The 15,366-nt window shown below is 38.5% G+C and overlaps 5 protein-coding genes across 8 annotated transcripts; 2 read left to right on the top strand and 3 right to left on the bottom strand.

The window, feature by feature from the left end:
• Positions 1-656: 656 nt before the first annotated feature.
• Positions 657-2,608, top strand: LOC17874663. Of its 4 annotated transcripts, none has more exons than XM_023784729.1 (3): positions 657-814; positions 1,452-2,318; positions 2,400-2,608. In XM_023784729.1, the coding sequence occupies exons 2-3, from the start codon at positions 1,512-1,514 to the stop codon at positions 2,445-2,447; spliced, it is 855 nt and encodes a 284-aa protein (XP_023640497.1). In that variant the 5' UTR covers positions 657-814; positions 1,452-1,511; the 3' UTR covers positions 2,448-2,608. The 4 variants fall into 4 exon arrangements, with proteins under 4 accessions (XP_023640497.1, XP_023640501.1, XP_023640504.1 ...); XM_023784733.1 differs by lacking the exon at positions 657-814 and adding an exon at positions 833-931; XM_023784736.1 differs by lacking the exon at positions 657-814 and having other exon boundaries at positions 946-2,318; positions 2,409-2,608.
• A 45-nt stretch (positions 2,609-2,653) lies between these two features.
• On the bottom strand, positions 2,654-6,426 carry LOC17876664 (polyadenylate-binding protein-interacting protein 4). The gene is made up of 13 exons (XM_006280234.2): positions 6,199-6,426; positions 5,829-5,950; positions 5,600-5,745; positions 5,294-5,402; positions 4,977-5,011; positions 4,685-4,748; positions 4,574-4,601; positions 4,227-4,447; positions 3,805-4,068; positions 3,402-3,503; positions 3,237-3,287; positions 3,047-3,134; positions 2,654-2,956 (listed from the first exon to the last, which is right to left on the bottom strand). The coding sequence occupies exons 1-13, from the start codon at positions 6,380-6,382 to the stop codon at positions 2,778-2,780; spliced, it is 1,593 nt and encodes a 530-aa protein (XP_006280296.1). The 5' UTR covers positions 6,383-6,426; the 3' UTR covers positions 2,654-2,777.
• Positions 6,427-6,599: 173 nt separating this feature from the next.
• On the top strand, positions 6,600-9,983 carry LOC17875200 (DEAD-box ATP-dependent RNA helicase 32). The gene is made up of 8 exons (XM_006280001.2): positions 6,600-7,090; positions 7,240-7,515; positions 7,773-8,096; positions 8,214-8,405; positions 8,488-8,643; positions 8,725-9,137; positions 9,231-9,382; positions 9,497-9,983. The coding sequence occupies exons 1-8, from the start codon at positions 6,707-6,709 to the stop codon at positions 9,826-9,828; spliced, it is 2,229 nt and encodes a 742-aa protein (XP_006280063.1). The 5' UTR covers positions 6,600-6,706; the 3' UTR covers positions 9,829-9,983.
• Positions 9,984-10,157: 174 nt separating this feature from the next.
• Positions 10,158-13,175, bottom strand: LOC17876474 (polyadenylate-binding protein RBP45A). The gene is made up of 7 exons (XM_006280545.2): positions 12,868-13,175; positions 12,204-12,669; positions 11,151-11,209; positions 10,927-11,057; positions 10,746-10,839; positions 10,500-10,670; positions 10,158-10,409 (listed from the first exon to the last, which is right to left on the bottom strand). The coding sequence occupies exons 1-7, from the start codon at positions 13,117-13,119 to the stop codon at positions 10,407-10,409; spliced, it is 1,176 nt and encodes a 391-aa protein (XP_006280607.1). The 5' UTR covers positions 13,120-13,175; the 3' UTR covers positions 10,158-10,406.
• Positions 13,176-13,412: 237 nt separating this feature from the next.
• LOC17876784 (CRS2-associated factor 2, mitochondrial) lies at positions 13,413-15,340 on the bottom strand. The gene is made up of 5 exons (XM_023777556.1): positions 14,790-15,340; positions 14,380-14,507; positions 14,042-14,267; positions 13,830-13,957; positions 13,413-13,735 (listed from the first exon to the last, which is right to left on the bottom strand). Exons 1-5 carry the CDS (start codon positions 15,277-15,279, stop codon positions 13,625-13,627), a joined length of 1,083 nt encoding a protein of 360 aa, XP_023633324.1. The 5' UTR covers positions 15,280-15,340; the 3' UTR covers positions 13,413-13,624.
• Positions 15,341-15,366: the final 26 nt, after the last annotated feature.

The raw sequence follows: 15,366 nt of genomic DNA, 5'->3' as shown, positions 1-15,366 counted from the left end.
AGAAAATGAAGTGTCGTCCATGTTCTTATAGAAAGCAAAATACGTTTTAGAAACAATCTTAGATTTAACTTTTGTTTATTGTAATTAAAAATAATACTTTTGTTTATTGTATGGTTGAAAATGTATGTATGTATGAATTGAGATGAGAGCATTAGTTTAATGGGCTTAAAAATAGTAACCTTTGTAGATAGTCGGGCTTAATCAAGCAATTAGGGAAAGCATATTGATTGTTTGTTATATGGAAGAAGTCAAGAATACAGTACACGTGATTTTCACGTGACCTTTAAAGAAAAAGAAACAAGTATCTAAAAATGCTCTAAGCAAAAGATATTATTAGTGGGCGTGACTGGTGAAGTAATAGAAAGTTCAAGTTGTGCGGTTTCTTATTTACCAATCACAAGAGCGTTACTCGAAAATTTTACTCTCTGTCTTTTTTACAGTTTTTATGTATCGTTTTTTTTACAGTTTTACGCTATTTTTTAAGAATTTACCGCTCCAACTTACAGCTATTTTGTACGGCTTTAACTACGTTACTAATTGGACCATTATCTAAAAACTAAAAAGCCCAAACCAAAAAAGTTAAAACAGCAGAGAATAATAAGGGTTTGCACCAAATCCACAAATTTTATTTTGTTTTGTTTGCTGTGTAATTAAATTTTTGTTCGGCCCTTTTTTTTCTTTCTTTCTTTCTTTGCTTTGTTTTGCCCTCAAATGATAAATTTGTCTTTTTCGCATTTAGCCTCTCCTCTTATTTGACTAACGTTGTTGTTAATGCCACAAGACTAAAAGAAAAAGCTGAAGAAAAATCGCAGAGGTATGTCTGTAAATTTTTTCTCTGTCTTTTTTCCTATGTTTGTTTTTACACAGAAATTGACGGACAAGCTTGAAGCTTTTGTTTCGCTGCTTCGTTTCTTTGTTTTGTTTATTTCGGGTAATAATAATATTACTTTTGCTCTTCTGTGTTTTCTTTTCTTCACTCGTCATTTCTTTTTGAAATCCGATATTTTTTGTTTTTAGTGTTCTTCTCATGTGATTCTGATTCTAGGGTTACTTTTAAATTTGCTATTTTTTGCTGCTTTTATGTGTGTGTGTGTGTTGTTGTTGATAAGAGTGGTTTGATTTTGTAATTAGGAGTCCTGATTTAAGGGTTTAGAAATGGTTGCATGTTCGTTTGGATTACTGGATCTTATCTGCATAAATCCCTAGTTTTTAGTTGAAATGTCTGCAAATTAACACTGTAATTACTCTGATTCTTTTTTTTTCCGGCTTGTGAAAGTTATTTGAGAAAACCCGAAAAATGGGGTTTTTTTTAGAGTTGGTGTTTGCTATTTCAATTAAAACTTCACATCTTTGATATTTGTTTCAGTTTTGGTTGACATTTTGTGTGATGATGATCTCTCTGGTGTTGGTTTTGTGATCCTCACTTGCATTGTATCTTTATTGTTGCACAGGAATAGTCTAGAGAGGTTTTTTTAATCACTAATTACTGCAGACATCAAAGCTTCACAGAGATGGAGAAGGAAGGGCATGAGGAGAACAACCACACTGTCTCCGGAGATTTAATGGCCAAACGGAAACGAGGTCGTCCGAGGAAACACTTGAAGCTAGAATCCAACGAGCAGTCTCTTGGTACTACTCCTCCAGGGCTTAGCAGGTCTCAGCAGCAGCTTCGTCAGAGGGATGATTATGAAGCTATGGTTGGACAACCGATTACTGGTGTGATTGAGGCATCGTTTGAAGCCGGGTTCTTGCTTTCTGTCAAGGTTGGAAACTCGGATAGCATGCTTAGAGGTGTGGTGTTCAAGCCTGGTCATTGCGATCCTGTATCGGTTGATAACGACGTTGCTCCTGATGTTCCTATGATAAGAAGAAACAGTGATGTGATGCATCATGACGGCTCAGCTAAACGAGGTCGTAAATCTAGATTCCGGGAGAGACGTGGTAGTGGTGTTAGAAACAGAACATTGGTTCCTGTCCCGATTCAGCCTGCTCATCCAAAGAATCACTTGGTTCCCGTCATGCTTCAGCCTACCCATCTACAGAATGGTGGTGGGCGTGTCCCGGTCCACCACAGTCCCATGCAGAACGAGAGTGGGTCTCAAGCAAGTGGAGCGAGTAACGGCAAGCCTTTTGAGACGCTGCTCACACAGGTGATGAATAAAGGTCCAGTCCATCACACAGCACAGTCCATTGAACCTGAGTCAGATGAGCAGGCTCTGTCTATTGAGCCATTGCAGGCGATACACCCGGTCCATCCAGTACATATGCCGAAACCCATGCAGAGTTACGGACGAGGCAAGATGACAGAACTCCTTCAGGTACTAAACCCAACCATACCAACGATTTTATCCCAAGTTTACTTGTTTTCTTTATAGAGATTCATGTTTGATTTGTCTTAGGCTGTGCAGGAGAATGTGAGAGAGACCCATTTTCCTCAAGGCCATTGATCTCCTGAAGATGATTTCTTCTTGCAAACCCTTTAAGAGTTTAAAGTCTGATTCAATTTCATTGTAATCAGAAATAGGAAAACAGAATCTAACTATTGTCTAGCTTAAAGATATCAGCAAAATTACCGTGATTCATTATATAAAAATGCTCATTGCCTTTCTGTTTTCTTTAGCTAATAGTTTTGTATATCATTGAGAGAAAAGAATCCAAAACAATAGACGAAATCTTTAACTTTTAAGTACTAACTGTGGATCAAAATCTTTATTATATAAGCCTTATCAAGCTGGGAGGCAAACAATAAGGTAATGAAGAAAAAAATTTAAGACTTTCTAAAGAAACTTTGTGCCATAGAAACCATTAGGAACTGGAATTGGCAGTGCTCGGTTAATCGGAAAAGTTGGCTGCATAACTGGAATATCGGTAGGCATGACTGTGTAAGGCTGATGTCCACTAGCTGCAAATGGTTGGGGAGCATAAAGTTGCATCGGTTGACCAGTTGCGATTAGACCTGTATTGCCAAAAACGAAGATTCTTAAAATGAAAACAAATTCTTTGGTCTTAGCATGAACTAAACTTAGACAAGAGAAGAATATTTTACTTTGATGCTTTGGATATTGGAGCTGTTGTGGAGAAAACAGAGGACGAGGGGGTGGATGTGGGTGATGAGGTGCTCCTTGAACCAAATCCTTAGAAAAACATAAACGGGAAGAACACTTGAGTTTCTTGTGAGCAGTAAGGCTAATGTAATTTTTTTTGTTCACAAAATAACCAATCATTTGGATTCTTACCTGAGAAATTGGTTGCATATACATAAGCTGTCCTGATCTCCCGACCATCATCTGGAATATACAATAGGAAAAGAGCCTTTCAGAAACTCATGCACTACAACTCAGTTCTTATAAAAAAATTTCTTTAACAGAAGTGAGGACACAGAGTTGTTAATGAAATACAACCTGAGGATTGGGATTTACAAGCATTGGTGTGGCTTGAACAGGATGGAACTGAGTAGTAAATCTATTTGGCTGTCCCCTGTTGATAATAGTAGGTCCAACCATCTGCAGAAAAAAGGGTTCAAATGGAAAATATGATTCATTGATTGCAACGGATTTTAAATCACCGGTTATGAACAAAACTAATAGTAGAAGAATTTAACGTTTAATGTTTATCAAGTTATATCAATATCATCGGTCATGTGTGAAGATGATACTGTTTCATAATCTTGTTATTGGCATTTTAGCCATTTAATTACTTATTGCTAAAAGGAGGTTGTAGGTGAATATATGTCCCTCTAAAAATGTTATGTTTAGAGAGATAAAGAGAGAATAGTAGATAACTCAATTCTGGTTGAATACTTACATGTTGGGGAAAATGAGATATACCACCAGCATTTCCAGCAGCCAAATTGGTGTACGGAACAAACTTGGAAGGCGAAGGTGCATGAGACAAGAAAGGGCTGATTCCAAATTCTGGTTGACCAGCTTCAGGAACTGGTAACATAGGAGTACTACTCGGCACATAACCTATATTTGCAACAACAGGCGTCGTACCAGTATAAGTTGATGTAAGACGTTTTGCAAGAGATGGAGAAAAAGTCTTTGCTCCAGGATTTAGCTTGAACTCCTAGATTTCAAAGAAGAATAACAAATTACGTAAGATGGAATTATGCATCAGTCATCAAACCGCACAACTAAACACGAGCATTACATACTAACTTGAGGATATAATAGCAACTAGTGTATATTCTGAAGGCGAGAGATCAATTAGAATTCTGTAATAACCTTAGTTTTCTTGTTAGGGTCTGTTGACTGATTAGGTATCCTATTTGTAGATGCCACCAAAACCTGAGTCATTTCTGAGTTTTCATCCGGAGTTGTGCTCTGTGATGATGAATTTTCAGTTGATGAGGGCCTTTCTGCAGCATCATGAAAACCATTACTAGAAAGACCCAGCATAGTTTTCTCTTGTTCAGTCGGTTTTACACGTTCAAACGTGTTGTCCACTGTCATTATAACACATAGATAGTTGAGTATAAACATGTTAGATAATGGTATATTGTCAAAAGGGAGCAGAACCAAATTCATCATTATAAAATTAAAATACACAATTTCCTAAAAATGGAACTCACAGCTAATACTTGAGCTTTGGGGATCAACCTGCAGTAGGTAAATACAATAATAAGCCGCTGCTGAGCAATATTTTGAAAAACAGAATATAACTAATTAGGTGCAATACTAACATTATCCTTCTGATGCACTACAGTATTTTGTTTACTATGCTGCAAAATGCGGGATCCAGTCTGTCTGTCAGGAAAAGAATATACAAGAATCAGAGAGATAACATGTGAAAAATCTAGAATTTGATATGTCAAATATAAAGTAACTAGTGCAGCACAAAACACACATAGCTTAACTGTAGTCAGAAACCTAGATTGCTAAGGTTGAGACCTTCAAAGAAGTTTGTTTACATATTGCAAAGACAAAGATAAGGAAACTAATTCTATACCAAAACAATATACTGTTGATCCATACCGTTGATGGTTCAGAGAGATAGGATGATGTTTGTTCTGCAAAAAAGGAAATTGGAAAACGTATTAAGAGAGTGAAGACTAATAAAGGGAGTCAGACTGTAAAAGCTAAAGTGAAGAAAATGACAAGAATTTTAATAATGACTACACAAGGCATCTACTTGAATGTCATCCGTTACAGACACCGAACACCATGTGCATAATTTTACGTTCTACCAAATGGAGGCTGGCTTCACTATCATCGGTTCCCACCACACGAGGAGAAGTATTTACATATATTCCACAGAACAATCAATACAAAGCTACCTGTGCAATACCAACCTGATCTCTTCTCCCTGGCTCTTTCAAAGCATCTGTGGTTCCGTTTACTTTCGCAGATGTCAAGGTTCTTACTTTATTTTCCAAACGATTTTCAAGTTTGGCGGAATTTCTGTTTCAAAAGTTAAAGAGATTAACAAATCTTTCATCTGGTTCTTTACAAATCCATAGAGTAAATCAAAACAAAAGTAAAAGACAGAGAGTGCAAGGAGAAAAACAAGATTCACAATGTGGCATTGCGATGCATTCATAATCCCAGTCTTTAACTTATCTGTCTGGATATGAACTTAAAACAACTACACAGGTTACCTTCTACGATTAGCGCCCCGTCTGTTATTGCCAGAATTTATGGACTTATTTGCAACACAAGAACGAGGCTCGGAAGTAATTGCCACGGCCGAGACAACATTTTCACCCTCAATCTCGCCTGAAACATTGGGCGAAAGCGAGACTCCCTATGAACAAAAAATCAAAATGAAAATTCACACTATCTGGCGTAAAACGAATCTCTAGAAGTAGAATTATCTTAAAGACCAACCTCTGCAACAATTTGAACAATATTGGAAGACAAAATAACAAGTGTCTCCACGATCTTCCCACTTGCTACATTCGATTTACTTCTTCCCTTCTTAGTAAGTCTAGCATTCTTCAAAACAATGCCTAATACAGAATCAAACCAGTACAATTCAGAAACAGACCAAAATGCTAACATATAACTACACAAATCGAAACACTGGGAACGAAGCAATGTAAATGATTCACACTGACAATTCACTAATGAACATAATTTTTATACGATCCAATTCAAGTATCTGAGATCGCCAACACAAATTTCGAATCAATTCAAAAACCACTTTCGAATCAATTCAAACACAAATTACCAAAATCAAAACCCAAAGGAAACGTACTGAATTCGTTTTCAAGAGAGAAGGTGTAGAATATCCCAGAAAAAACAGAGCCATCCTGGATATGCACATGGACTTGTAAGTCGATGATGCACATAGTAGAGATTAACAGAGCTTCCCTCAGCGATGGTGACGAAGAAGGAGACGAACGTGAGATCTCATCTTCCAGTTTCTTCGCGATTGCCATATTCAAATCTATTCGTTCGAAAATTTGATCGGAAAAATCCACACTGACCGGTGGTATACGCAGGTGCGTATGAGTAATATATATGTATCGCAAGACGACGACAGATTTGAGATTTGGGCCTTTTATCTGTCCTTATTGGGCCTATTTTGGTTTAGTTTCTTTTTCTTTTTGGTAGTTAACAAAAAAAAGAAGTCATCGTCTTCGTTAAACCCTTGAATTGGCTGCTACGTCTCTGATTCTGTGAAATCTTAAAACCCTAATTTTCCATCATCTCCTGCAAATTCAATAGCTTCTCTGGAGCTCTAATTTTGTGTTTGTGTCAAGATGGGAAGGCCTAAGAAGACTAGGGGAATGAAGAAGGAGATGCGTCTCAACGAAGTCGAAGAGATAACTCTTCTGAACCAGTGGATCGAATCACAGAAGCCGGATTCAGGATCCAATCCACTTTCATTCGGTCCTCTTCCTAAAGATTCGAAGATCGGAAAGCTAGAAGATGGCAAAAACGGCACCGTTTTCTCTCGCTACGCAGGTGTAAGGAAGTTTGCTCAGTTGCCTATTTCGGATAAAACGAAAAGAGGATTGAAAGAAGCGAAGTATGTTGATATGACTGATGTACAGAGAGCTGCAATACCTCATGCTTTATGTGGAAGAGACATTCTCGGTGCTGCCAGAACTGGGTCGGGCAAAACTTTGGCTTTTGTTGTTCCGGTGAGGCTTCGTTTGAATTCTCTTGTTCTATGTTCGTGAGATTGACCATTGGGTATTTTGAATTGCTATTGCATTGCTGTGTGTAGCTTTGTTTGTCGATCATGTTTGGTTTATAATAGATATTAATGGATGTGGGTTGTGTGTTGTAGATCCTGGAGAAGTTACATAGGGAGAGATGGAGTCCTGAAGATGGAGTGGGATGTATAATTATATCTCCAACAAGGGAATTGGCAGCTCAAACGTTCAATGTTTTGAATAAAGTAGGAAAGTTTCATAAGTTCAGTGCGGGGCTCTTAATTGGTGGTCGTGAAGGAGTTGACGTTGAGAAGGAGCGAGTTAATGAGATGAATATATTAGTATGTGCTCCTGGTAGGCTTCTTCAGCACATGGACGAGACCCCAAACTTTGAATGTTCACAGCTTCAGGTATTCTTGACCCTATTTGTTTATGTTTTCACTATTCCTTATTTCTAATAAAATGATAGCTACAGAATATTTGGGCATTTTGTGTTGTTAACTCTATATATAATCATAATGTGGACACCATCCATATTTGCAAATAAGGATATTGTAGAAGCACTACGAAATGGGCATCCCCTATCTTTATCTATGTTTCTGTCTGCCAAATTCTATATAGTCTTATTGTTTTGAAATGCATTAATTGATGTTCCCTTTTGGTGCAGATTCTGATTTTAGATGAAGCCGACCGTGTCCTGGATTCTGCTTTCAAGGGGCAGTTGGATCCTATAATATCACAGTTGCCTAAGCACAGGCAAACTTTGCTTTTCTCTGCAACCCAGACTAAGAAAGTCAAGGATCTAGCAAGACTCAGTTTGAGAGATCCTGAGTACATTAGTGTACATGAAGAGGCGATTACAGCTACTCCAACTAGCTTGATGCAGACTGTGATGATTGTTCCAGTGGAGAAGAAATTAGATATGTTATGGAGCTTCATCAAAACTCATCTTAATTCCAGGATTCTTGTTTTTCTCTCTACCAAGAAACAGGTTAGATTATTTACCTCTCTTCTCCTTTGAATAATTAATATGGAGATAGTTTGTTTGCTTTCGTTCTGCTACGTTTTTCTATCTTGGTGTTGATAAAGGAATCACTATTTTGAGCAGGTCAAATTTGTTCATGAAGCTTTCAACAAGCTCCGGCCTGGAATACCTTTGAAGAGCCTTCACGGAAAAATGAGTCAGGAGAAACGGATGGGAGTGTACTTGCAGTTCATTGAGAGACAATCAGTTCTTTTCTGTACTGATGTTCTTGCTAGAGGTCTTGATTTTGAGAAGGCTGTGGACTGGGTTGTTCAGGTATGAATCCCCACATTCAGAACTACAACACTCTTATGATCTTGTCGGGGTGAAATGTGATGGCATTTTATTTATTTTATAGGTGGACTGTCCTGAAGATGTGGCTTCTTATATTCATCGAGTTGGGCGAACTGCTCGTTTTAATACTCAAGGGAAGTCCCTCCTCTTTCTGACACCTTCTGAGGAAAAAATGATTGAGAGACTACAAGAAGCTAGAGTGCCTGTAAAACTCATCAAGGTAGTAGATCCCGACCTCAATTTTCTTTGAGTCTTGACTGTGGTTGCAAACATTTGACTTAAAAAAAAATTGTTTACACAGGCAAACAACGAAAAGCTGCAGGAGGTTTCTAGGCTATTGGCTGCTTTATTAGTCAAGTATCCAGATCTTCAAGGTGTTGCTCAGAGAGCCTTCATAACATATTTGAGGTCCATCCACAAAAGAAGAGATAAAGAGATATTTGATGTGGCAAAGCTGTCGATTGAAAACTTTTCTGCTTCACTTGGTCTGCCAATGACTCCCAAAATCCGATTCACAAACCTTAAAACGAAGAAAAAGGGGGTCTTTGAAAGTTCTATCGCTATGGAGGAGCCTGGGAATGCACAGGAATATGAAGCATCTCCGGTTGTAGAAAAAGATCTTCTTGGTGAAGATTTAGGGGAAGAGGATTTTGCTCTGAAGCCAAGTCGAGAGGGCAAGGAAGTAGAAAAATCAACCAAGCAAGAGGTTCTCATGTATGGTTTTCACATTCCTTTAACTATTTTATCATTCATTCGATCCAGTCTTTTCATGGTTATGTATCTGTATAAATTCCTTTGAATTTTCAGGCCGGGAACTCGGGTTTTGAAAAACAAGAAGCTGAAGATCAATCTACACAGACCATTTGGGTCAAGGGTTGTGCTTGATGAGGAAGGAAATTCTTTGGCTCCCTTAGCAAGTTTAGCTGCTGCAACAGGGGATGAAGTAGTCCTTGATGAAGGTAAAGGATCGTCAACCTTAAGTTACATCATATCCCTATTAGTCTGTTCCCACAAAGTAAACAATGTGTCAGTTTTTTACAATGCATGAGGAATTGGTTGGTGGTCTTTTTCAGAGAAAAGGAAGGAATTCTATAAGAAAGTTGGAGCGGAAATGAGGAAAGCCGATGTTGAGGACAAGAAAGTAGAGAGGGAAAAGAGGAGGGACAAGAGAATGAAACAGAAGATTAAGAGGAAGAGAGGAGCCATGGAGGAGGATGAAGAAGATGACGAAGAAGAAGTAGTCCATGATGGTTCCGGATCATCAGAAGAAGAAACAGGACGAAACCGCAAAAGAGCTAAGAAAATCGTATTTGACAACGAAGAAAAGGAGGGAGGAAAAATCAACACAGATTCTTTCTCCGTAGCTGAGCTTGAAGAAATGGCTCTCAAATTGATAACTCAATAATATGAGATCTCAAATAGACTTCCTTTGTATACGGAGATAACAATTGTGTAGTTTTTATCTATTTGGTGGAAAATTTTGTGGTTTTTTTTCCACCTGTGGGATATTGCACTCATGCTTTTGTCTACTTTATGAAGAAAATGAATTGCATTTCAGCATGTTTTTGTGTTTGGAAGAAAATAATTTACGTACTATTCTTCATAAAATTCGATGTGGCTTTTGACTGTAATCAAATAAATTCTATACTATCTGTCTATCAGACCCTTGACTCTTTTCAAATTGAATATAGAGTGCAACAATTTTGATGATGATTTAAAGGTTGTCTGTCACACTAGCAAAATGGTAATCCAATCATTTTGGATAATATTTTTATGAAACAGAATAAAGTTTCCAACTGTCAGCAAACAATATGTTCATAGCAAATCCACGATCGACTCATTTGCAAAACAAAATTCACATCAAATAAAAAGACATCACTCTTAGTCTATGTCCTATCAAGACTCATGTTTGTTCCAAGACATTGGTTGTTCCAAGACATTGGTTGTTCCAAGACATTGGTAGATAAAGCTGATGTTGATCTTTCACTGCATTGGAGAAAACAAAAATGGTAAGAACTTTCTAACATGTGGTAAATCACAACAAAAATTGTAATCTGTGAAGTGGTGTTGAGTTACCTGTCGTTGCTGCGGATAGTTACCATAGCCAGTGTAACCACCGCCATAGTACGCATTAGGATCCTGAGAAGCTGGAGGTGCATAACCATATGGTTCATAGCCACCCTGCTGCTGTGGAGGGTATCCATAGTATCCACCAGGACCACCACCGTTCCATTGGGCTTGATCAGGCTGTGATAACAAAGTTTTAAAGTTATGATTTGATAAATTAAGCATGTAAGATAAAAGAGGTACCACCAAACCAACCTGCTTGTTAGGACTACGTCCCCACGAAAGACGGATGCTTTGTCCACCTAATTGTGTTCCATTCAGCACCGAAAGTGCATGCTCTGCATTCGCCCTGAAGCACAACAAAGAGTTAAAGTATGCACGAAAAGAACTAGACGGGTTTGTATACATATTGAATGGCTGATATGATGTTTTCTACCTGTTGGCAAATTGAACGAATCCACAACGTTTTCCAGGAGGAATTTTCACATGAATTAGTTCCCCAAACTGACCGAAAATGGACTTCAATTCCTCATCTGTAACGTTAGCATCCAGACCTCCAACAAAAATCTGAAAGTAGAACGCATTAGACTTTGGAGGAAAGCAACAGAAATTAACAAACTAGAGATTTTGGAGGAAAGCAACAGAAAACTAACTACATACTGTTGTGTTATTTGGATCACTATCTCCAGCATGTCCTCCTTGAGTGTTTTGATACATAGCTGCAAATAAATAGATGGGTGAACTCAAGAGAGACTTAAAGTTCAATTGATCTAGAATAATAACTGACATGGTGAAAAATCTACACGGAAACTAAATTGCAGAACACAGAAGCTCAATTGAACAACGTTTGCAAAAATCAATCACATCAAAACCGAAGAAGATATCAGCACCAAAACCAAACAACATACAGGTCAAAAATCATGATCAGGAGAATCTGAAGTAAGTTGTACACAAATCATTGAGCAAAGATATCAAATAGTAAGTGCCTGTGGGAGTCAACACCCAGGCAAATAATTGGACCAAAAATCTTCACACATCATAATTTTTCTATTTAAGAAGCTTCTAGTAATTAACTTGCAGAACAATGGCTTCGCCAAGGTATAATAGTACAAATCTAGAGAGGAATACTATTATCAAAGAAAGAAAAAACTTCACCAGTCTTCTTAGAGAAGAGGTATTAACTTTGACGTAAGACTCAGAATAAAAGAAGGAAAAATAAGCTAAATAGAAAAGAATTATTTGAAAGTAAAAGCCTCAAAAATAAAATACTTCTAAGTGATAAGTAAGGAACTGGAAAGGAATGTGAAACTGTAGGCTAATAACAGCCACTTGTATGTAACTTCTACTGATAACATAACCAACTGACCTAAATGAGGCCACGCAATAAGGTGGTATCATTTTCAGCTGAAATCAGTTCCAGGCTCCCCCCAAAGAGAGCCACTTGTTCTCCTGCTTTAAGACAACATGAGCTGATTTTTATAAGTGGTTGGATGCTTTACAACATTAAAATTCATTTTAAGTGCAGAAAGGCAAAAACCAAAATTCCATTTTATACTGTTCAACAGAACTGAGAGAACAAACTTAACTAATCAGAAAGAAATACATCAACCAAAAAGACACACAATTACAAAGCTCAACATAACAGGTTAAAACACAAGCAATCTTCATACCACCTTTCAACATACTCACACTATTCCTGTATATAAAACATACCTGGTTGCATCTGAAGAGGATTCTTATTGGCAGCCGGACCAATACGCATAGGCCTGGTTGAGCAGAATTGACCATTCATCTCGTTCATGGCACGCATCTGCTCAGTCTCGTCCGCAAATCTGACAAAACCATACCCTTTGGACCTTCCAGTTCCCCTGTCAATCACAACTTTTGCCCCTTTGACAGTCCCATAAACACTCTTAAACGTATCAGTGAGCATTTGGTCAGTGACTTCAGGTGCAAGGTCGCCTACAAAAATTGTGTAGTCAGCCCCTTCAGTCTGGCGTCTCTCTCCAGCACCAGCCTGAGCCCAGTTGAGCCTAAACGTCTGTTCACAGCTCGGCATTTTAGCACCATTGTAAGTTTGCAAAACCCTCTCAGCTACAGATTGGCTGATAAACTCAATGAATCCATAACCTTCAGATTGTCCAGTCAGCTTATTACGAATGACTTTAGCTGATAGAGCCTGGAACAACAAAGAAAACACCAAACCATCACTAACCTTAAAAAATGAAGCTTTCTATTGCTATGAGCCTATGATTACCCTAATCGATGAAAAATACTTTCCAATCGTCTACATGATAACAAAAAGACTAAAACTACGTTGTCTAGTACGTTCTTCTCGATTTTCCCAAGATTTCATTATCAAGAAATGTAAAATTACCTCTCCAGATTGAGCGAAGATGCCCATGATGTAGCTCTCGTCCATCCATTGCTGCAAATCTCCGATCCATAACGACTTGACCTCGCCAGCGGAACCTGGATTCTGAGATCCAGCTCCGTACTGCTGCTGTTGACCTAGTGGCGGCGCCGACTGCCTCTGCTGCTGCTGCTGCTGCATCATCATCCACAACTGCTGCTGTCCCGATGGTATCTGTCCTGCTCCGGCGGCGTTTGACGGTGGCTGATGCATCATTAACAACGGGAAAAAAACCTAACTATCGCTACGGGGAAGAGAAATGAAAATGAAGCACCGAGCACGTCAAAAGTCTCACTTCCTTTATACTTAATAGTCATGACTGTATCATAGTGTGGGCTATTTCTTATAGGCCCAATTCTTTTAACTTTCATCTCAGCCCAGTAGTTGTTATACGATTGACCGGTTAGGTTCTGAACCGGCGATAAGAATAATCAATAATGATACTACAAAATATTCAAATTACGAGCTCAGGACGGAATTAACTAGTTGTCAATTTCACAAATCAACAATTTAGTACTGGACCGATGTTAATCTAAATTAAAATCAAACCGAAATACATAGTTTTTTTCATTGGATAGTTGTAATGCAATATACAAATCAACCAAGATTTTGCTGGATCTGGGAGTGTGTGACTAGTTCTTGATAAAGAATCTAAGTTTAAGATGTTGTTGTATAGATGAAGAAGTTTTAGTCTACAGTTGGATTTGTTCAGGTCACATGATCATTGTTCTGGGTTAAAGTTTGTAACAAACCCTTCTTCACCCTTCATCTTCCCTCTCCAGAGTATGATCTGCTCATCTTTGAACAATATGGGAACACATGGAACCAGATCCTGCAAATTTTTATCACAACATTGAAGTTCAACCATAAAGAATCTCGCAGAATCTGACAAAGCAAGTAAGAAACCCACTCAGAGTTATTTATACCTTTAGCTTCACACCGATTCGTTTGCAGTCACTCATCCCAACATGAGTGCAGTCTAGTCTCACAATCTCTTCTGTTTCGAACTCCTCTCTCACTCTTCCCACGACATTAACATAGACACCATTCCTAGCTGAATCCAATACATTAAGCCAATGAAAATTGAGGAAATACCAACAATGCGACCAAGAACTTTGCAACCAATGTAACTACTTACTAAGTTTCATCAGGGCAGGAGAATGAAGCCCGCGATTTCTCATCTCTTTGGTCTCTTCAAATGTTAACCCATCGGCGACTTTCTTTACCAGTCTTGGGTATATTGGTGGATAAGGCTTCCACAACATGAGTGGTATGATGGGACGATTTTTCGGATCATAATTCCTTCCCCGATACACAACTAGAATGTTTATGTGTCTGTATACAATCTTTCCACCAGATTTTTCCTGTCAAAAACACAACAATAGTAAGATGAGGACGACCACTTTCAAAAATTAGATCAACGGAAAAGAAGAAGAAGAAAACAGAGCCGTGTTCTTGAAATCTAATAATAGACACCTCGAGGTGAAGACATATGTTGTCCATGTCAAGAGTAGGTACTCCTAAGCATTTGATCCTCACTGCCTCAGCTTTCTTCCAATGGTTATGAATGTCATCTATCATGTTGTGAGTCACACCACCTTTCCCTGACAATGATACCACAAAAAAATCATAAAACCAGTTTGCTTGAATAAGTTTTCAAAGAGACCAATCACATGAGTTATTCAATGTCTCAAAAGCTCAACTCTTAAGATTTGATTATATAACAAAGTTACAAGCGATATCAACATAAATATGTAACAAAAAGAGTATGCAAACCATCATGATAAGAACATTCACGAAAGCTCTTAACTATGAAGCTGAATCAGTTCATCAACAAAACTAACTTCAAAGCTAAATAATTTAGGCAAAAAGATTTAAAATGGTACCGAGATTGATCTGCCGTGAACAATCATTATGCCGATACCGTTCAACAAGTTCCGTAACTTCCTCCTCTGTCAAAGGCTCGCCGAGAACTCTGGCTCGATCTTCCGCCCATTGGCTCTGATCAATCTCCGGCGAAGCCAGTGCGGAAGTCCCGTTCCATTTCCGGTCCAATCGTCCCGGTCCGAACGGAGAAAACCGTTTCGGTTCACGGAATCCAATTGGTTCAATTTCCGGGTTGGTTTCTGAATACGAGTACCTAAAATCGAAAGGGAGGTCTGAAATCGCCGGCACCGTCGGTTTATTTACCAGCTCCGACGACTGATCCTGCTGCGTTATCTTCTTCTTCTCTGAAGATTTAGCGGGTTTCGAGAGCGGCGAAAATGGTGGATCATAGTTATCTGTAGTTACAAATCGAGCTCGGAGATTACACAACAACAAAAACGAATCTATTGGCTCTTTCGCTAGGGTTAAGCTTCTGCGAATTGAAAGCATTCGGAAACGAAACACTCTCCACCTTCTTCGCTTACCGCTTCTCGTATGGTTTAATTTGGAAGCTACCAAAAGTTTCACTGACCAATG

This window comes from Capsella rubella, unplaced genomic scaffold (assembly GCF_000375325.1).
Source record: "Capsella rubella cultivar Monte Gargano unplaced genomic scaffold, Caprub1_0 scaffold_8, whole genome shotgun sequence".
In the NCBI taxonomy this organism is placed as follows: Eukaryota; Viridiplantae; Streptophyta; class Magnoliopsida; order Brassicales; family Brassicaceae; genus Capsella; species Capsella rubella.
This window is presented reverse-complemented; position numbering and strand designations above follow the sequence as displayed.

What these genes read in the sequence shown, in the direction of transcription:
- LOC17876474 (XM_006280545.2), bottom strand. Translation starts at nt 13,119, where the DNA reads ATGATGCATCAGCCACCGTCAAACGCCGCCGGAGCAGGACAGATACCA. An exon ending in GTGATCCAAATAACACAACA is followed by an intron (nt 11,058 to 11,150) that starts GTATGTAGTTAG and finishes TTCTACTTTCAG; the next exon opens with ATTTTTGTTGGAGGTCTGGA. An exon ending in TTCGTTCAATTTGCCAACAG is followed by an intron (nt 10,840 to 10,926) that starts GTAGAAAACATC and finishes GTTGTGCTTCAG; the next exon opens with GGCGAATGCAGAGCATGCAC.
- LOC17875200 (XM_006280001.2), top strand. Translation starts at nt 6,707, where the DNA reads ATGGGAAGGCCTAAGAAGACTAGGGGAATGAAGAAGGAGATGCGTCTC. An exon ending in CTGTGGACTGGGTTGTTCAG is followed by an intron (nt 8,406 to 8,487) that starts GTATGAATCCCC and finishes TTTATTTTATAG; the next exon opens with GTGGACTGTCCTGAAGATGT. An exon ending in ACCAAGCAAGAGGTTCTCAT is followed by an intron (nt 9,138 to 9,230) that starts GTATGGTTTTCA and finishes TTGAATTTTCAG; the next exon opens with GCCGGGAACTCGGGTTTTGA.
- LOC17876664 (XM_006280234.2), bottom strand. Translation starts at nt 6,382, where the DNA reads ATGGCAATCGCGAAGAAACTGGAAGATGAGATCTCACGTTCGTCTCCT. An exon ending in CCAAAGCTCAAGTATTAGCT is followed by an intron (nt 4,448 to 4,573) that starts GTGAGTTCCATT and finishes TTATAATGACAG; the next exon opens with TGGACAACACGTTTGAACGT. An exon ending in TATCTCATTTTCCCCAACAT is followed by an intron (nt 3,504 to 3,804) that starts GTAAGTATTCAA and finishes TTTTTTCTGCAG; the next exon opens with ATGGTTGGACCTACTATTAT.
- LOC17874663 (XM_023784729.1), top strand. Translation starts at nt 1,512, where the DNA reads ATGGAGAAGGAAGGGCATGAGGAGAACAACCACACTGTCTCCGGAGAT. An exon ending in AGATGACAGAACTCCTTCAG is followed by an intron (nt 2,319 to 2,399) that starts GTACTAAACCCA and finishes GATTTGTCTTAG; the next exon opens with GCTGTGCAGGAGAATGTGAG.
- LOC17876784 (XM_023777556.1), bottom strand. Translation starts at nt 15,279, where the DNA reads ATGCTTTCAATTCGCAGAAGCTTAACCCTAGCGAAAGAGCCAATAGAT. An exon ending in TTCACGGCAGATCAATCTCG is followed by an intron (nt 14,508 to 14,789) that starts GTACCATTTTAA and finishes TATCATTGTCAG; the next exon opens with GGAAAGGTGGTGTGACTCAC. An exon ending in ACATATGTCTTCACCTCGAG is followed by an intron (nt 14,268 to 14,379) that starts GTGTCTATTATT and finishes TGTTTTTGACAG; the next exon opens with GAAAAATCTGGTGGAAAGAT.